The following is an 18,572-nucleotide window of genomic DNA, read 5'->3' as shown; positions in this document are numbered from 1 at the left end:
TAGCCTTAATACAGTATATAGTAATTAAATGGGAGAAGATCACATTATCTGCAAAATCCTAAGCTTGTTAGGTTAGTTTGAACAGATTTAGGATTCCAGAGTAAGATCTTAGTAAGGTCATATTGCCAGAACAAGGAGAAGCTGATCTATTTTTATATCTGCATAGGCATATATGTTATTTTATCTTGGCAGCAGCTTTCAGTCTTCTCATGGCCCTTTTGTTGCAGTCTGGTGAATCATCTTATCTGCACAGAACTAACTTTGACCTTTGTGCAAACACCATCAAATCATATGCAACATTAGACTATATTTTGTTCAGAAGAATATTAGAAATTCCATTTTATTCTATTAACTCCTACATTGCTGACATATAGAGAATTAGATTTATATACTGTGAGTTGCAACTATTAAGTGAACTTAAAGATATTAAACATAGCTCAGAGGAAATTATTTTTATATGTGCACAGATGAAAATATAAACTGTCACACTAAAGCAGATTCTTAACTGTGACCAAGTCTCTCTAGTGTCTTGATAGTTTAAGCACCTCAAAGATAGATAAATTATGTGAGATAGAATGTAATGTACCTTTAAAGCATGCTGGTTTATTGTGAAAAACCAGTAACTTTACAGTTTAGTGGAAGATCCTTAATTTGGGGTTCTTAATGATGTTTCAACTTTCCTCCTTTTTTCCAGAGGTACCAGCAGAAAGGTCCCCTCGTAGACGGAGTATCTCAGGGACCAGTACATCAGAGAAACCCAACTCCATGGACACTGCAAATACCTCACCCTTCAAAGTACCAGTAAGTGTTTATCTTCTTTATAAGAATATTTTGCTTTTCCTTTTCTCCTTTCTTCTTAGAGTTAGGGACAGCTACTAAGGAATCCAAACATTCTTCTCTTCAAGAATTTCTTTATAATTCTGTGATTAAAGGATAGACTCATCAACTTGTGTAAATTAACTGTGGTTAATTGTCAACTACTTTCTTTTTTTTTTTTTTTTTTTGAGACTGAGTCTTACTCTGTCATCCAGGCTGGAGTGCAGTGGCGTGATAACACTCACTGCAACCTCCCCCTCCCGAGTTTAGGCGATTCTCCTGCCTCAGCCTCCGGAGTAGCTGGAATTACAGGCGCATACCATCATGCCTGGCTAATTTTTGTATTTTTAGTAGAGGCGGGGTTTTACCACATTGGCCAGGCTGGTCTCAAACTCCTAACCTCAAACGATCCCCCTGCCTCAGCCTCCCAAAGTGTTGGGATTTCAGGCTTAAGCCACCATGCCCAGCTGTCCACTTTCAGTATAATATTTATTAGGTTTTAGGGAATATTATTTTTACTCACAGGGTACTTAACAAAATATGTAACTACATTAAGTTCAAATTCCTCTTAACTGTAGAGTTCAAATCCTTGCAGACATCTTTTTATCAAGTTGCTAGCAAAAACCTATCACAATTCTGTAAAGAAGCTGGTGGGAGGTTTTTTTTTTAGGAACGGGATGTAGTTTTTTTTATTTTTCAGAGCTGGAACCTAAGCAGAGAGTGATGAGACTCAGAAAGTTGCAGACTAAATTCATAGAGAATTAGACAATTGTGAATTCTAATCCTAAAACTTGGTCTGCACTTTGCTTAAGCTATCTTTTGGATGACCATGGAAGTGCTTAAGAAAAACCTTGAAAGAAACTAACTCCTTAAATTGACCAGGCAGTATTGAGAATCAGCATTAAATACAAAAGAGGCTGGGCCTAGTGGTTCACACCTGTAATCCTAGCATTTTGGGAGGCTGAGGTGGGAGGATTAATTAGACCTTAAGGATATTATTGTGTTCCGGGATGGTCTATAGTGCAGAAATTGACATTGATAATAATGATCCTGAATCATCAAGAAAAAGTGAGATTATATTTATTTCACTATTTTTTTAAAAAGTGGAACTATGTTTGTGACATGCATCCATTGAGAATATTTAAAATGTTGAAGATATGTGACGTTTATAAAACTTGTTATCCAGAAAAGTGGTTTGTGAAGTACCTCATTCCTTGATCATGCTAGATAAATAATTTTTTTTTTAAGAGAAATCAAAATATGCTGGCTAAATGAGTACTTGGATATCTGTAGAAATTCATTGTATTTTCTTAAATTTTCATGTAATACCAATAGTAGTGTGATTTACATCACTTAAATATATTGCTGATTAGAAGAATGTCTAATTTTCAGGTCAACACACAATACATTTATAATTAATATCACAGTGGACTCTTTGAATTTGGGAAAGCAGTACAAAAAGGAGTCAGACTTTGAGATATTTAACTTAGAGTTGTTTATGCAATATCTGAATTTAGGATAGCAGTACAAAAAGGAGTCAGACTTTGAGATATTTAACTTAGAGTTGTTTATACAATATCTCAGATCGTTTCTATGTTAACTTTATGAAGAGACAGAACCAATATTTTACCACAAGTACCAGTGGTTCCAGGATTCAGATGTCATTGCTATGGTGAGCAGTAGGTTTACCACTCATCAATTGGACCCCAAAATTATAGTAGTGGACTCTCAAAAAGGACCTTATTCTTCCGAGCTCCATTTTCAGACTGAGAGCAGATAAAATAGATTTTAACAAGTCCTAAATGAAATTATTTACAGTGACACACTTATTGAATGCTTACTTTGGGCAAAGTATTGGTGATTCATCAATTGATACCTTCTTGGCATACTGTGCGTGGTATAACAAAGTTTTCCATTCTGAGACCCTATATATAGCCTAGTAGCAAGAGATAGTAAAATGACCAGATTCATAAAGAGATAAGTGAGCATGGTAACACAAGTTATTAACAACACAATGTGTAAGTTAAGGCTTTGACAAGGAGCAGCATTTGAGCAGAGTTTCAAAGTCTGAAAGAAAATAATTGACAAGGGAAGAAAGTACTCCAGGCTGTGGGAATGGCATTTTGGAAAGACACACAGTCATGGGATGACTGATGCTTCCAGGGATTATAGAAAGAACTGAGTGAGACAGGAATTGAAAAGTATGTGGGCAAAAATGGCAGGTGAGAAGGCCGGAAAGGTAGGTGGGGGCAAGACTGTGATTGAGTTTGTTCATCAAACTTAACTAAATTATACTTGCTGCTGAAGCATTAAAGATGTGTTTATTGGAATATTTGTCTTTGACTCTAAAACTAAACAAAGTGGCATGAATACTGTGAAATATGGGTAAATTACTTGACTCTTCTCCTAAGTGAGTCTTTTTTCCTCTTGCTGTCACTATTCCAACTCAGGGTGATAGGTAAGGGGCTATCATTCAGTAGAAGGCCAGCCCAGCACTCACTCCTGGCCTTTCAGCTGATACTACTGATTTTTCTAGAATAATATTTAGCCTTAAGGAGATCAAGGAGAAGCCAGTGGGTAAGGATCACTCATATCCTGCTGGTTGATGCCAAGTTAGGCAGAAAGAATAATACCTGTAACAGTGAGCTCAAAGCAGGGAACCCTAAAAAACCTTTGTATGCCTTCCTCATTCACAAAAATTTATACTTTTAAAAACTTAAAATAGGCAACTGGTACAGCAGGGTATTCATGTATAATAACATTCAAAATGAGGGAAGAAGAGGAAATTTATATGGCTACTGAACCTGTAGGTTAAGGCAATGTCTTGGTTTTCTGCAATATTTAAATGTATTTGTACTCTTATCTAATCATAGCCATAAGAAAAAGTAGTAATCTACAGCAGTGGTCCCCAACCTTTCTGGCACCAGGGACCAGTTTTGTGGAAGATAATTTTTCCACGGACCAGGGTTGGGTTGTGGGGGATGGTTTGGGGATGATTGAAGTGCATTACATTTATTGTGCACTTTATTTCTGTTATTATTAGGTTGTAATATATAATGAAATAATTATTCAACTCACCATAATGTAGAATCACTGGGAACCCTGAGTTTGTTTTTCTGCAACTAGACGGTCCCATCTGGGGGTGATGGTAGACAGTGACAGATCCTCACGCAGTAGATTCTCATCAGGAACACACAACCTAGATCCCTCGCATGCGCAGTTCACAATAGGGTATGTGCTCCTATGAGAATCTAATGCCACCGCTGATCTGACAGGAGGCAGAGCTCAGGCTGCAAGTCGATGGGGAGCAGTTGTAAATACAGATGATGTTTTACTCGCTCACCTGCTGCTCACCTCCTGCTGTGCCGCCCAGTTCCTAACAGGCCACAGACCAGTACTGGTCCATGGCCCTGGGGTTGAGGACCCCTGATCTATAGGAGAGTTTCTTCCTTCCTTCGCTCTCATTCCATATTTCTTCACACATACCATAATTCCAATTGCAATTATTTGTTTGTAGGTTCTGTCCCTCATTAGACAACAGATAATCTGTTCCAGTCATCTTTATAACAACCCCAGTGCCTAACACAGTACCTCCCACAGAGCAAACATTCAACAAATAATTGTTGAATAGATAAAATATGCATGAATTATCAAAGGCCAGAATCGAATGAGTTTATCTCACACATATTCTCTTGGTATTACTGATAATGTCCCTAGTCAAATGGAATATTAAATATGTAATTACATTTAATAAACATTTAATAAGAGATCATGTGGGATAAGAGCAGAATGGATAGATTTTTTTCCTTAAAGAGAGATTTTAATTAATATTTGAAATTCAGAACTATGGTGTTTTAGTTATATAGTGTATACTTTGTCTACTTATGTTGGTAACTGAAACTAGATAGAATTCTTTATTATTTAATGATTTGTTTCTGTGGCTATTTCTTGGAACCTTTTAGGTGTTATACATACGTATAAATTCACAATGTTTTTGCACATCTGAGTTTTGACTGTTCTTCAAAAACAACTTCAGTCATTTGACATTTTCCCCTCTTTTAAAGATCATTTTTCATTTTTTCTTTAACATCGTGCTAGACTTTCATTTAAATGAAATTACTGGGATGATGAGGAACAATTGAATAAATAATGAAAAGTTATCCAGGTACATACTTAAGTTTAATTCAGAAAGAGAAAATGATTATGTCTTGTAATTGTGTATATTTGTTTCACAGTGCCTGATATTTTGGAACAGGCTTCTTTCTTTATACTCTATTTATAAAGTGACTATTGATATTTATGATTTTTTTAATCACTTCTACTTATATGATACCATCAATTTGGCTTTGGTCAAGAGGGAACTGCTTGTGTTCTGGGCCAGGTGCTAGGCTTAGTGTTCTGATTTTCATAACACAATGGTCTAACTTTGCCTTTCATGTAAGTATAACACAATACAGTTGCAGCTGCTTCATTTGTGTTTGCTTTGAGCTTGGCTCTGAAAGAATTCAGGCACCAAAAATTATGCCAAGACATCCAGAAAGCATAATTGAACTAAGGCAGTAGCTGAATATTCCTATGTAACTCTCCTTGTGCTCTTGTCACTGTGACACCTAAGCATTCCCAATCAAATAAATACACTAGAAAGAAAACATCTTTACATAGTTTTTAGAAGAATCTAAAGTCCTGGGAAATAAGATATAGGCTAAGTTAAAGTCCTGTGTAAAAAGAAATGTGTCTTAAGTATCGAGATTATCAGACTCAGTTGCTATTGGTTTCTGTTTTGAATCCTCTATAAGATCCTATGTAAGTGTTTTTCCAAGTTAAACAAAGAGATAGAAAGCTTCACGTCCACTATTTAATAAAGACTAGTAAGTGTCCATTGTCCAAACTAGGGGTTTTCAACTCTGGCCGTACATGAAAATCACCTAAGGAACTTCAAAAAATATACTGATACTTAGACTCCACCTCAGACCAGTTAAATCAAAATCTCTAGACTAGAGCCCAGTCTTCTGTATTTTTTTAAAGGTCCCAGATGATTCTAATATGCAGCTAGGGTTGTAAGCCATTTGTCTAAATGATTGATAAAATATTAGGAACTTATTTTAGTCAGTGTGTTACCTGTGAATATGAGTGCTTTCTTTCCTACCTTCAAGTCTGACATAAGAAACTAAGAAGCAGTATTTTCTCAGTGGCCTTTGTTACTCACATACTAATTGCTGAGTTGCCTGTTAGTTGCCCTTCTGTGTTTGCCATGATCAGTTCAGATGACCAATGTAAATTTACAAAATACTTGCTTTACCTCTGACCAGCCTAAGAATCTCAGATTTCAGGGTGAAATATTGAAATTCAATTCATAGCATCCAAGCTACAATACAGTTCCAACTTTCATATTCTCAGCATTACTGTATTCCAAGAGGATACTTAAAACTTATTTCCCATGATGCTTAAAGACTCTATATCTGTGTTTCTTCCCTCTTTTCACTAACCATCTGCATGGAGTTAAAATCCATAATAGGATCGCCCTCCAGTGAGACCTCTTTTAATGAACAGTATATATATATATATATATATATATATATATTCATATGTGTATGAATGTATAGATATGAGTATATTCATATGTCTATGAAAATGTTATTACCAAAGGTAGAAATCATATAGCAATCATGGGTATGTCAGAAAATTATGGCCTGTAGATATTAACTATATCTTTAAGTCATTTTGTAATCAGAAAGGGCATAATTTTAAAATCTTCTAATGATAAATATCTTAGAAAATATATAATTTAGAACCAAGGGTCTCAGAGCAGAGAAAAAAAAAGAATAAGGTTAGATACAATTCCTTAAGGGAACAGGGTGAGAACTGGCAAATACCTGGAGGAAAAGGGAGCAGGCTTGGTTAGGAAATACTACCAAGACTCTAAACTTGAAAGAATTAAAGAATGAGGGAAGCCCTCCTCAATCTGTGGTAATTCCTAGAAATGGGCTTGCAGCAGCACTAACTACTGGAGATTCCAACTTACCCTAACCAGAAGAGGGCTGTTAGAGAGAGAGGATGAGATACACTCACAGCTCATTCTTATAGATGATGTACCATAAACCCTTTTCCTCTCAAAGCAAAGATATTTCTCCTCAGTTTTAATGGGCAAGGGGAAACACAAGACCTCTCATTTCACAATGAGAGATAAACACTTTGAAGGCCTAATGCTCACTTAAGGGAGCATATAATTAGCTACTAAGTATAACCTCTTTTACAGAAGTTCTGAAGCCAGAGATGTAGAAAAGAAAATTTGCCACCTTCATGATTAAGCTAGAGTTAGCTATGCAAAAAAAAAAAAAATATATATATATATATATATATATGTTTTGGTCTTCTCAGCTGTACTTATACTCAGCAAGGTATGAGAATTGCTGGTAAACAATAATACCCTTGGCGTGCCTTTCTACCATAAGGCCTTTTAATTTCATAACCAATGCCAGTAGCATTCCACTGGATTTTTAAAATGCTTTGTTTCTTTTATATTAAACATCTACTAATTTCAATTTAAAGAAACTTCATTCCAACAGTATTATTTGATTATAATATCAATATAAAATTTTTTGTCAGATTGTTGAGTGGCTGGTAAAAAAAAAAAAAAGGCTCTAGAAAAATTTGAATAGACGTTTCTCCAAAGAAAATATACAAATGGCCAATACACACATGAAAAGATGCTCAATATCATTAGTCATTAAGAAAAAAATCAAAACCACAATGAAATACCACTTGATGCCCACTAGGACGACCACAATCAAAAAGAGAGACAATAATAAGTATTGGTGAGAATGTGGAGAAATTGGAATGTAAAATGGTGTGGCCACTTTTGACAGCTCCTCAAAACATTAAATGTAGAGTTTCTATATGACCTAGCAATTCTACTTTTAGGTATATACACAAGAAAATTGAAAATATATGTCCACATAAAATGTACACAGATGTTTATAGTAGCATTATTTATGATAGCCACAAAGTAGTCATAACCCAAATGTCTATCAACTGAAGAATAGATATACAAACTATGATTTATCCATACAATGGCTTATTATTTAGCCATGAAAAAGGAATGAGATACTGACACATGCCACAACATGAATGAACTTTGAAAATATTGTGCTAAGTGAAAGAAGCCATACCAAAGGCCACATGTTGTATGATTCCATTTATATGAGATGTTCAGAATAGGCAAATCTATACAGACCAAAAAAGAGATTAGTGTTTCTCATGAGTTGGGTGAGGGAGAAATGGGAAGTGACTGCTAATGGGCATGGGGTTTCTTTTTACATAATGAAAATGTTCAGGAATTAGACTGTGGTGATGGTTGCACAGCTTTGGGGATATACAAAAATCACTGAGTTGCATCTTTTATTTTTTACTTTTTTTTTTTTTTTTTTTTTTTTTTTTTAAGATAGGGTCTCGCTCTGTCACCCATGCTGGACTGCAATGGCACAATCGTGGCTCACTGCAGCCTCAACAACCCAGGCTCAAACGAACCTCCCACCTCAGCCGTGAAGCTGGAACCACAAGCGCATGGCACTGTACCTGGCTAATTTTTTTTTTTTTTTTAACTTTTGGAGAGATGGGATCTTGCTTATGTTGCCCAGGCTTGTCTCAAACTCCTGGGCTCAAGCAATCATCCTGCTTTGGTCTTCTAAAGTGCCGGGATTACAGGCATGAGTCACCATGCCCAGCAGAATTGCACACTTTAAAAGGGTGAATTTATGGTATATGAATTGTATCTCAGTAAAACTTTTTAAAAAAGTAAAACACCAGGCTTAGAAGACTTAGGATAAAAAATTTGAAAATATTAATACTTTAATATTGATTTTAAATTGAAATAATGTTTTAGATATATTTTAGATATGTAATATATTACATATTGGCTGCTTATTTTCTACAGTTTTTTTTAGGTAATCGTTTCTGATACTTTGCATATTTGCATTTTTATACAAACTACCATAATTTGGCCTACTATAAGGGAGATAGTACTAACTACTTTTACTCAAGGATGTAGAAATAGAAGCATAATATTTAGTTTAAAGAGAAAAAAGCTAATTTACAGTAGTGTCCTCTATGTGGAATATTTTTTAATTTTTGCAAATTATCAACAAATTTTTATATCTTGTTCATGTTTGCATAGCATATGTTATAGTTTCTTCTATAAATTCATACCTGTTAAATTGTTTGACCTTTTGTATTTTTAATACAGTCCACCTCTGCCTCTCCATTCTTGTAAGATGTCTTATATGTGGGTTTGTTTAATGGGATAATGCTGAGATTTCGTATTAGAGGAGTGTTTTTATGATATTTGTATATCAATGCAATTAATATCAACAAATCAGGAAATAGAAAAGGATGCTGTTTTGGCAAACATTCTTACATTCAGTCCTCTGTATTGTACTATGGCTTGGTTCTGATGTCCCATCGTAATTTAAACTCAGCTTCCCCCAAACTGTATTCACTTTATGTTTTTCTTAAAAAATTTTCCCTTGAATTTCTCTTTGTAGTGCTGCAGATTTCTTCAGTTCCCAGAGCCAAAACCCTAAGAGTCATAATATACTCTTCCCCTTCTCTCAAATTCTGTCACCAGATCTTGTCTACCTCTCTTCAAATTCATTCATCCCCTTTTCCAGCCCCACTGCCATTTACTGACTTCGCTTATCAGTACTTGTGGTTCCTTCCCTGAACTAGTACCAGGGTCAGCTTCATGAGCATGAGACCAGTGCAGTACACAGGGCCTACACTTACAAAGGCTCAATGCATGAAGTTCAATGCTGTATCGTTGCCATCCCAAAGTTCTTAGTGATTGATCTTTGGATTTGTATTTTCTAAGTGAAGTTTAATGGGACAATGGAGCATTCGTGGGGACCTTGGGCATGGTACCACCTCCTGCTGCCTCCCTGGAATGAATTATCTGTTGCCCACTTCCCCACTCCCTGATCTCATTCAGCCTCCCTCTCTCTTCACCCAGCCACAGCTGTCACTCTCTGACCCTGGCAGGGGCCTTTGCACAAGTGTGAGAAAGATAGGGATTAGACAGCACAACCCATGGTGTCTTGGAGCAGGGCTTGGTAAGGGTAGTCCTTGCCCCTGCCTGTCATCTCCAGGGATGTCTTACAGGTAGATAGAAACCACAACTGTGTTTGGGTGGGCGGGGGAGGGGCAGGGGAGTGAAGGGACAAGCCTCTTGCCTATCTCCAAGCCAGGTACCTAGTGAGTTGCAGGGGCAGCCACAGGTAGGGAAGAAGCATCAGCCTCCCAGCATGGCATGACACACAGGTTTGGTGGCTGGCATGGTGGAACCTGGTAGCCAGTGGACACCCACTGCTGAGTCATAGTCTGGGGCCCCTGGCACCTCTGAAGGTTTACACTTACCTGTAATTTTTCCTGGTACTGGAGGAAGTGTGACATTAAATAGTAAATAAAAGGCAGCATGGCAAGTGGAGACAAAAACTACTGAAGAAAGGGAAAAGTTTCCTAATTTATAATAGTACATTTAATGACATTGTCTTCCTGCTTTTTGAACAGTACTACTCCCAGCTTTTCATTTTGCACTGAGCCCCTCTAATTATGCTGCAGGTCCTGTCTAGTGCAGTAGAGATTCTTAACTCACTCCTGGCCTCCAATTCCTCCTCATCAACTTTAGCCTTCGCTCTGCTGCCAGAGTGGTCTCTAAAATCTAAACTCCATCATTACTTGGGCCTCCCTTGCTTAATGTCTTTTAGCTCTCTACGATTCCATGCCCATGAACAAGACTAGTTTCATACATTTTATTTGGCTTGCTCAGTGGTTTCTTCCTCCTCTCTCTTCCTTTCCCCTCTTCTTTCCCTTCATTTGAATGTCTTCAGACAGAACTACCTTTTACTTCAAAAACTGTCAGTCGCCCGCTGAAGGCTTTTGAGTTGAACTTGTGTTACAGGATGATAAAACCAAAGTTAAATTGGCACTGAGAGCTTTCATTGTCTAATTTTGTACTGCCTTTCCAGACTCATTTCCTAATGCTCAGTATCCTCATTTTCACCCCCAACTGTCTTCAGTCCTGAGTTCCATCTTTAACAAATCTGAGAGTTCCCCAAACAAGTTTTCTCAGGTCTCCTTACACATTTCTGCCCAGGAAGTCTACCTTCCATCCTTGCTAAAAGTATTCTCATCCATTAAGACTCAATTCCAGTGTTTCGTTACCTCTTCTAGGCAGCATTAACCTTGGCCGTCTCTGTCCTTCCACGGGAGTGTACATTATCCATTATAGCACCGACACTATTATATTGTAGGGTTGCCTTCCCTAGTCTGTGATATTCTAGTTGGTGATCTCCAGAATAGGTTGTATATACTTCAGAGGATACACAGACAATTCATTTGGGGTGCAGAAAGAAAATATTAAATGTTTGATACTTTAAAAAAATTTTTGCTCTTTAAAAGTTTTATGTTATTGAATATTTTACAGTCATACATCAGAAAATCATATTTTATAAGTATATTTTATTAGGAAGGCACACTCAACAATATTTTATTCATTTCATAGTCAAAATTAATTAATTCATTAATTATTTTGAGATGGTGTCTCAGTCACTCAGGCTGGAATGCAGTGGTGTAATCTCAGCTCACTGCAACCTCCGCCTCCCATGTTCAAGTGATTCTCCTGCCTCAGCTTCCCGAGTAGCTGGAATTACAAGCACATGACACCACGCCTGGCTAATTTTTCTATTTTTAGTAGAGACGGAGTTTTGCCATGTTGGCCAGGCTGGTCTTGAACTCCTGACCTCAGGTGATCCACCTACCTTGGCCTCCCAAGGTGCTGGAATTACAGGCGTGAGCCACCCCACCCAGCCAATAGTCAAAATAATTTAGAAACCACTCTTCTAGAAGACAAGAACTATATCTTATTCATCTCATAACTTCAGCACTGACCTTTTATTTTTCCTAATCTGTTTATGAAAACTGATTTAATATATGGGTGATATTCATGATTACCCAAAGTATGCACGTTGCAAAGACATTAACCTCTTATGCCATAGTTTCTTCATCATTAGTTGGTAGTTTTTAATTAATCAACATTGTGTACTGGTTTTTATAAAGGGTCTACAATAAATCTATTAAGTGAAATAGAATTAAGAAGGGTGGAATGTAGTGAGTAGGAAGAATTTCTGTGGAAGTCCTGTGAGAATAATGATAGAGAAACTCATGGGGAGTATCTTAGTTTGCTTCTCATTTAAGGTATAATTGAATGTGTAAGAATGTGGTCTGCCTCTCAACTCTTTAAAAGTTCCATGGGGCTGGGCATGGTGGTACATGCCAGTAGTTCCAAGCTATTTGGGAGCCTGAGGCAAGAGGTTCACTTGAGCCCAGGAGTTCCAGGCCATAGTGCGGATGATTGTTCTGTGAATAGCCACTGAACTCCAGCTTGGGCAACATAGCGAGACCCCATCTCTAAAAAATACTAATACTAGGGGATAAATTAAAGGTAAATGGGGAGAAAAGACAATACAGTCAACAGAAGTGAAGGTGAAAACCTGATGATCTGTCCTAGCTACCTGGGCTTACATGTTATGCAGTCAGTGAGACTGTTACTCGGAAACTTTTTCATTAAAATAAGGTGGTTACAGTTGAAAAAGGCCCTGAGCTTTTCTGATGATAAGATTTAGGGCCCGCGTCACCCTGTCTTTTTAACTCTGTCAGAGTACCAGAACAAAGATTTCATATTATTAACTTTGAAGGATTTGTACCTAGAATAGGCAAAGGAATGATAAGAGAACTGTATTTTTTACCGTTCTTCAACTAGCATCTCACTTGTATGATGAAGAGCAAATTGTTTGACTTCCTCTAACACCTATGATTTCTTTTCTGTAGTAGTGAAATATTACACAAATATTTTAAGATCTTTGGAAGTTTGCAGATAAAAAGATACTATAGGCTGGGTGTGTTGGCTCACGCTTGTAATCCCAGCACTTTGGGAGGCCAAGGCGGGCAGATCACTTGAGGTCAGAAGTTCGAGACCAGCCTAGCCAACATGTTGAAAGCCCGTCTCTACTAAAAATACAAAAAATTAGCCAGGTGTGGTGGCAGGCACCTGTAGTCCCAGCTACTCGGGAGGATCACTTGAACCTGGGAGGTGGAGGTTGCAGTGAGCTGAGATAACGCCACCGCACTCCAGCCTGGGCGACAGAGCGAGACTTCATCTGAAAAAAAAAAAGGACCAACATATATATTATATATAGTAAGGACCAATTTGTTAATATTTTGGTGCCAAATTTACAATGGAAAAACTGTTTGCAGTATTACAAACAGTATAGTTAGGAAATAGCCTCTAGAAGTAATAAAATAAGTCTAATACAATCTTTTCAGTAATGTATTTCCCCACTTCTTTTACCCTTCATTTTATCCTTAGGAAAAAACAAATCCATCCTGATAGACGTTAGTAAAGAGTAATTACATTGTTTCACATTATACCTTTTGCTCATGACCATCCATAATGTGGATTTTTGGTACATTTTGTTTCAACAGAGGCAGTAAGAATTTTATCTTTTTCAATAACTAATAGGCTCAAAAGCCCCCCTCCATCTCTGATGCTGTTATTCTTAGAGTCCTAGAAATGAGAGATGGGAAACTTCAATTAAATTCATCTAGTCCATCTCCCCTGACAATGAAAAAAAATAGTATTTCACATTATATTATCTAATGCTTTTTCAGGCCTTCCATGATAACCTCTGAGAGACTGTCCAATAGGCTAATAGACCTCACTTTGAGGTCTTCATTTTGACCCATCATTTCTCATTATTATATTCCTTAAAGCCATCATCCTTAATATTCATACTTTGTGAACTTGAATGAGATTAGCACAGTCTCTGTTAGTCATAAGAAAATCAACATACTATATAGAGTATGTATGACATTCAATTTACAATAAAATTTAAAAAAAATCAGCATACGCCTCATTATCAGGAACTGAAGTGTTCTACAGAAGTGAATTTTCCAGATACTAAACTTTTCTTCCTTAACCACCAGATTTAGTTTTGTTTTAATAATTTTGAGGGGGTTTTCCCTCCTATGTGTTATTTCCGTACTTTCTTGAGTGAATTCAACTTTTCTTAATAATTCACGTTAATCGTTATCAGCATTCTGCAAATACGTATTAAGTAGCCCACTGTATGCTAAGCATTACAGAAATACGAAGATGAGCTCAATGTGTTTGTTTTCTGTTGCCTTCAGGAGTTAAGATTCATAGGGAATATAAAATAGGAACAGAATTAATTATAGGTCAAGGTAGGGGAAAACAGTAGTATAAATAAAAAGTTTAGATAATCAGAAGTGGGAGAGACTAAGTCCTATTAGAGTAATCAGGAATGGTTTCCTCAGGAATTGGTACTTGAAGTAAATGATATAAGGACAACTGAGTAACCATGTGGAAAAAGATAATATTAGATGTGTATCTCATACCTTACACAAGAGTAAACTCCAAATGGATTAGGGATGTAAAATGTGAAAAAAAAAGCATACCTGGTAGGAAACATGGATGAATTCTCTAACCTTAATGCAGGGAAAAACTTTCTATGATGGTTACTGAAAAGCCAGAGGCAATTTTTTAAAAATAGATTGATAAATTTGATTATACAAAAGAAACTTTTTTAATAATTGCACGACAAAAAAAATAAAAAAATTAAAGTTAAAAGACAACCAATGAATCAATTGAGAGAAAATATTTACAACATGTAAGAAACTATTAAGGTCGGGCACGGTGGCTCATGCCTGTAACCCCATCATTTTGGGAGGCTGAAGCAGGCAGATCACCAGGTCAGGAGTTTGAGACCAGCCTGTCCAACATACCGAAACCCCATCTCTACTAAAAATACAAAAAATTAGCCGGGCATGGTGGTGGGCGCCTGTAATCCCAGCTACTCGGGAGGCTGAGGCAGGAGAATTGCTCGAACCCGGGAGGCAGAGGTTGCAGTGAGCCGAGATCACGCCATTGCACTCCAGCTGGGGTGACAGTGTGAGACCCCGTCTCAAAAAAAAAAAAAAAAAAAATTAAGGGACAAGTGACTAAGACCCAATAGGAAAACTGAAGAAAAGAAAGACATGAAGAGGTAATAGGTAAAAATGTTTCTGAACATATGAAAACAATGTTCAAATTCACTTATAATCAGAGAAATGCAATTTTTTGTTTATGTGTTTGTTTTTTGAGACAGAGTCTCGCTCTGTCGCCAGGCTAGAGCGCAGTGGTGCCATCTCTGCTCACTGCAACTTCTGCCTCCTGGATTCAACCCATTCTCCTGCCTCAGCCTCTGGAGTAGCTGGGACTACAAGCCCGTACCACCACGCCCAGATAATTTTTGTATTTTTAGTAGAGACAGGGTTTCACCATGTTGGCCAGGCTGGTCTCAATCTCTTGACCTCGTGATCCGCCCACCTCGGCCTCCCAAAGTACTGGGATTACAGGCGTGAGCAACCGCACCTGGCCCCCAATTTTTTTTTTTTTTTTTTTTTTTTTTTGAGTCTCGCTCTGTCGCCCAGGCTGGAGTGCAGTGGCGCAACCTCAGCTCACTGTAACCTCCACCTCCCGGGTTCAAAGGATCTTCCCACCTCAGCCTCCTGAGTATCCGGGTCTGCAGGTACATGCCACCACACCCAGCTAATTTCTGTATTGTTTGTAGAGACGAGGTCTCACCATGTTGGCCAGGCTGGTTTCATACTCCTAGGATCAATCAATCCTCCTGCCTCGGCCTCTCGAAGTGCTGGGATTACAGGGATGAGCCACGGCACCTAGCCGAGAAATGCACATTTTAAAACAACATAGAAATATTATTTCACCTTTCAGTCTGACACAAACTATAAAGGATGACGACGAATTCAGTTGGCAAGGTTGTGGGAAACAGACACTTTCATACATTGTCGAAGGGAAGGCAAACTGGTACAACACTTCTACAGGGGATTTGGCAAGATTACATATACACTTACCTTTTGACCCAGCATCCCATTTCTAGAAATCCAACCTGAAGATACATTTCCACCATTATGAAAACACATATGCACAAAGTTATTTATGCAGCATTGTTTTTTAATCGCAAAATATTGTAAACAGCCTATATGCACATTCATAAGAGGGTGACTAAACTATATGTAGAAAGTAGAATAGTGGTTCCTCCCCCATCTCCCAAGATGTCCACATCCTAATACATGGAAATTGTGAATATGCTATCTTATGTGGCAAAAGGGACTTTTGTAGATAGGATTAAGGCTAAGGACCTTGAGATAGGAAGATTATCCTAAATTATCCAGATGGATCCAGTCTGATCACGAGACTTTAAAAGCTGAAAAGCTTTCATAGAGATGCAACATTGCTGGCTTTGAAGATGGAGGAAAGGCCATGAGCCAAGGAATGTGGGTGGCCTTTAGAAACTTGAAAAGGCATAAGACAGATTCTCCCCTAGAGCCTTCAGAAAGGAATGCAGACCTGCTGACACTTTGATTTTAGCCAGATGAGACCTGTGTTGGACTTCTGACCCATAGAACTGTAAGATAATAAATTTGTACTGTTTAAACCACATTTGTTTTAATTTGTTATAATGGCAGTTGAAAACTAATACAGTGGAAAACTGGTGAATTTAGAATTAGGGCCGTGTTTAGGTGAGTATAGTACCTATGTTAATTTCTTAGTTTTCATAATCATACTATGGTTATATAAGATAATAACATTAGGGGAAGCTGGGCAAAGGAAAACTCTGTACTATTTTTCCAAATTTTTTGTAAATCTAAAATTACTTCATATCTAGAGGAAAAATAACTAAGGATTCCTTCCCTCCTCAGTGTCCTTTCCCCACTCTACCTCATTAACATCCCCTTAAAAAGTTGCCATGTCGTCTTATTTGTGAATTTCCAACCAAGCTTTTAACTCAGTGGTTCCCAAACCATATGTCCACATAAAGACTTGTTCATAAATGTTTATGGCAACTTTATTCTTAATATCCCAAAACTGGAAATAACTCGAATGTCCATGAGTTGACAAATGGTTAAACAAATGTTGGTGTACCCATACAGTGGAATAAAAAGGAGCAAACTGTACATGCAACAGCATGCATAAATTTCAAAAACATTATGCCAAGTGAAGAAAGACTACATACTGCATAAACCCATTTATGTGACATTGTGGAAAAGATAAAACTATAGGAACAAGTCATATTAGTGGTTTCCAGGGGCTGAGGGTGAGAGGAAGGGATTGACTGACTACGGAAAGGCATGAAGACATTTTTGGGGTGATAGAAATGTTCCGTATCTCACTTGTATTGGTACAGCATACGTTTATCAAAACTCGTCAAGCTGTACATGCAAAAATAGTGACTTGTTTTTTGTAACTTACACCTCAATAAACCTGTTTTAAAAGAAATGTTTTAAAACAAAATACATAAAAAGTTGGACATAAAAGGTTTGAAATAATATAACAAGAAGGTAATAAAAATCTGACATGACAGATTCATGAAAATGAATCTCTAAGAATGTAATTAGTTAATAAAGTATGCTAGAATCTTCCATTGGTCCCTCTAGCAGATCTTAACATGTCAATATGTGTTTTAACATGTTATAATGTAATACCTGTAATATAATATGTATTTTATATTTTAATATAATAATTATACATAATGTAGCATAATGACATTAATGTGTCAACATCAATTAGATCTGATTAATGGATATGTGTTTATTAATTTCTGTGCTTTGTATGCTTAAAAGTTTCATAATGAAAGTTTTAGTTTGCTTAATAAAAAAATCACATTGAATTGAATGCTTGTTAAAAATGTAGATCACTGTGCCCCAATCCCAAAGATTCCGATATATCAGATCTGTGCTAGAAGAACAATTGTGATTTATGACAGAACCTTTTCTCTTTCCTTTTGATGCTTAAATTTGAAAAACAAAAACAAAAAACCTACTAGAGGATAAACTACCCATACTACAACTAAACTATAATGCACTTTGCAACTATTTCTTGTTTTGTTATTCTTGTCATCTACAGTCTCCCTTCCTGTTTGGACTTCCAAATAACTGGAAGATAAACTTAAGTAAAATATAAAGACTAGAAAGTAAACTTGAACGTTTTCAGTTACTCTTCTCCTTTTTCCTTGTTAATTTTTTAGAATTACGTTTTAGTCAACATTTAGTGAATATCTACAAGTTCCTAAGTTATATTAAGAGAGCAAGGAAGGGAATTATTTATATATGACACAGCTTCTTTTCTCAGGTATTTACAATCCATGATAAAACAAATATGTAAAATACATAGAGATTTTAATTTACTAATAAACTAAAACTTGAAAAGCAAGAATGAAAACAATTCTCACCTGGGTCCTTTCTAGTTGACAAGGTGGCATTTTCTTACTGTGAATCAGGTAACATTTTGAGAAATTGCCATTTAAAAATAGTTAATCACTTAGAATTGCTGTAACATTGTCCTTAATCCCTTGTGTGGTCACTGATATGAAAAAGTCTCAAGCAGAATTAAAGCAGGGTTTTGTTGCACATCCCTACATTTTTCATGTGAAAGGTGATGACATGTTTCTCTGTCTCCACTTCTCCCTGTCTTAAGGGAACGCAGCAGTGCTAGGATGCCGGCAAGGCATTGTCCCTTATTACGCCCACTGAGGCTTCTGAGAGCAGTTGCATAGCAGCAGTTTTATTTCAGTTACCACTCATTCCCAGCTAGCCGAGTTCAGTCTTCAGGGAATACTCCAATT

At 37.0% G+C, this 18,572-nt stretch overlaps 1 protein-coding gene across 9 annotated transcripts in view; it reads left to right on the top strand.

The window, feature by feature from the left end:
- RASAL2 (RAS protein activator like 2) overlaps window positions 1–18,572 on the top strand; it is a 380,784-nt gene that overhangs the window by 288,317 nt on the left and 73,895 nt on the right. For all 9 annotated transcript variants that reach the window (XM_004027955.5, XM_004027957.5, XM_019027079.4 and 6 more), the window contains one exon: window positions 695–801. In XM_004027955.5, coding sequence (XP_004028004.1) covers window positions 695–801 — 107 coding nt within the window. The remainder of the gene's footprint in view (window positions 1–694; window positions 802–18,572) is intronic.

Source organism: Gorilla gorilla, chromosome 1, assembly GCF_029281585.2.
Source record: "Gorilla gorilla gorilla isolate KB3781 chromosome 1, NHGRI_mGorGor1-v2.1_pri, whole genome shotgun sequence".
NCBI classification, from domain to species: domain Eukaryota; kingdom Metazoa; phylum Chordata; class Mammalia; order Primates; family Hominidae; genus Gorilla; species Gorilla gorilla.
Note: the sequence above shows the minus strand (reverse complement) of the source record. Positions and strands in the feature narration are given on the sequence as shown.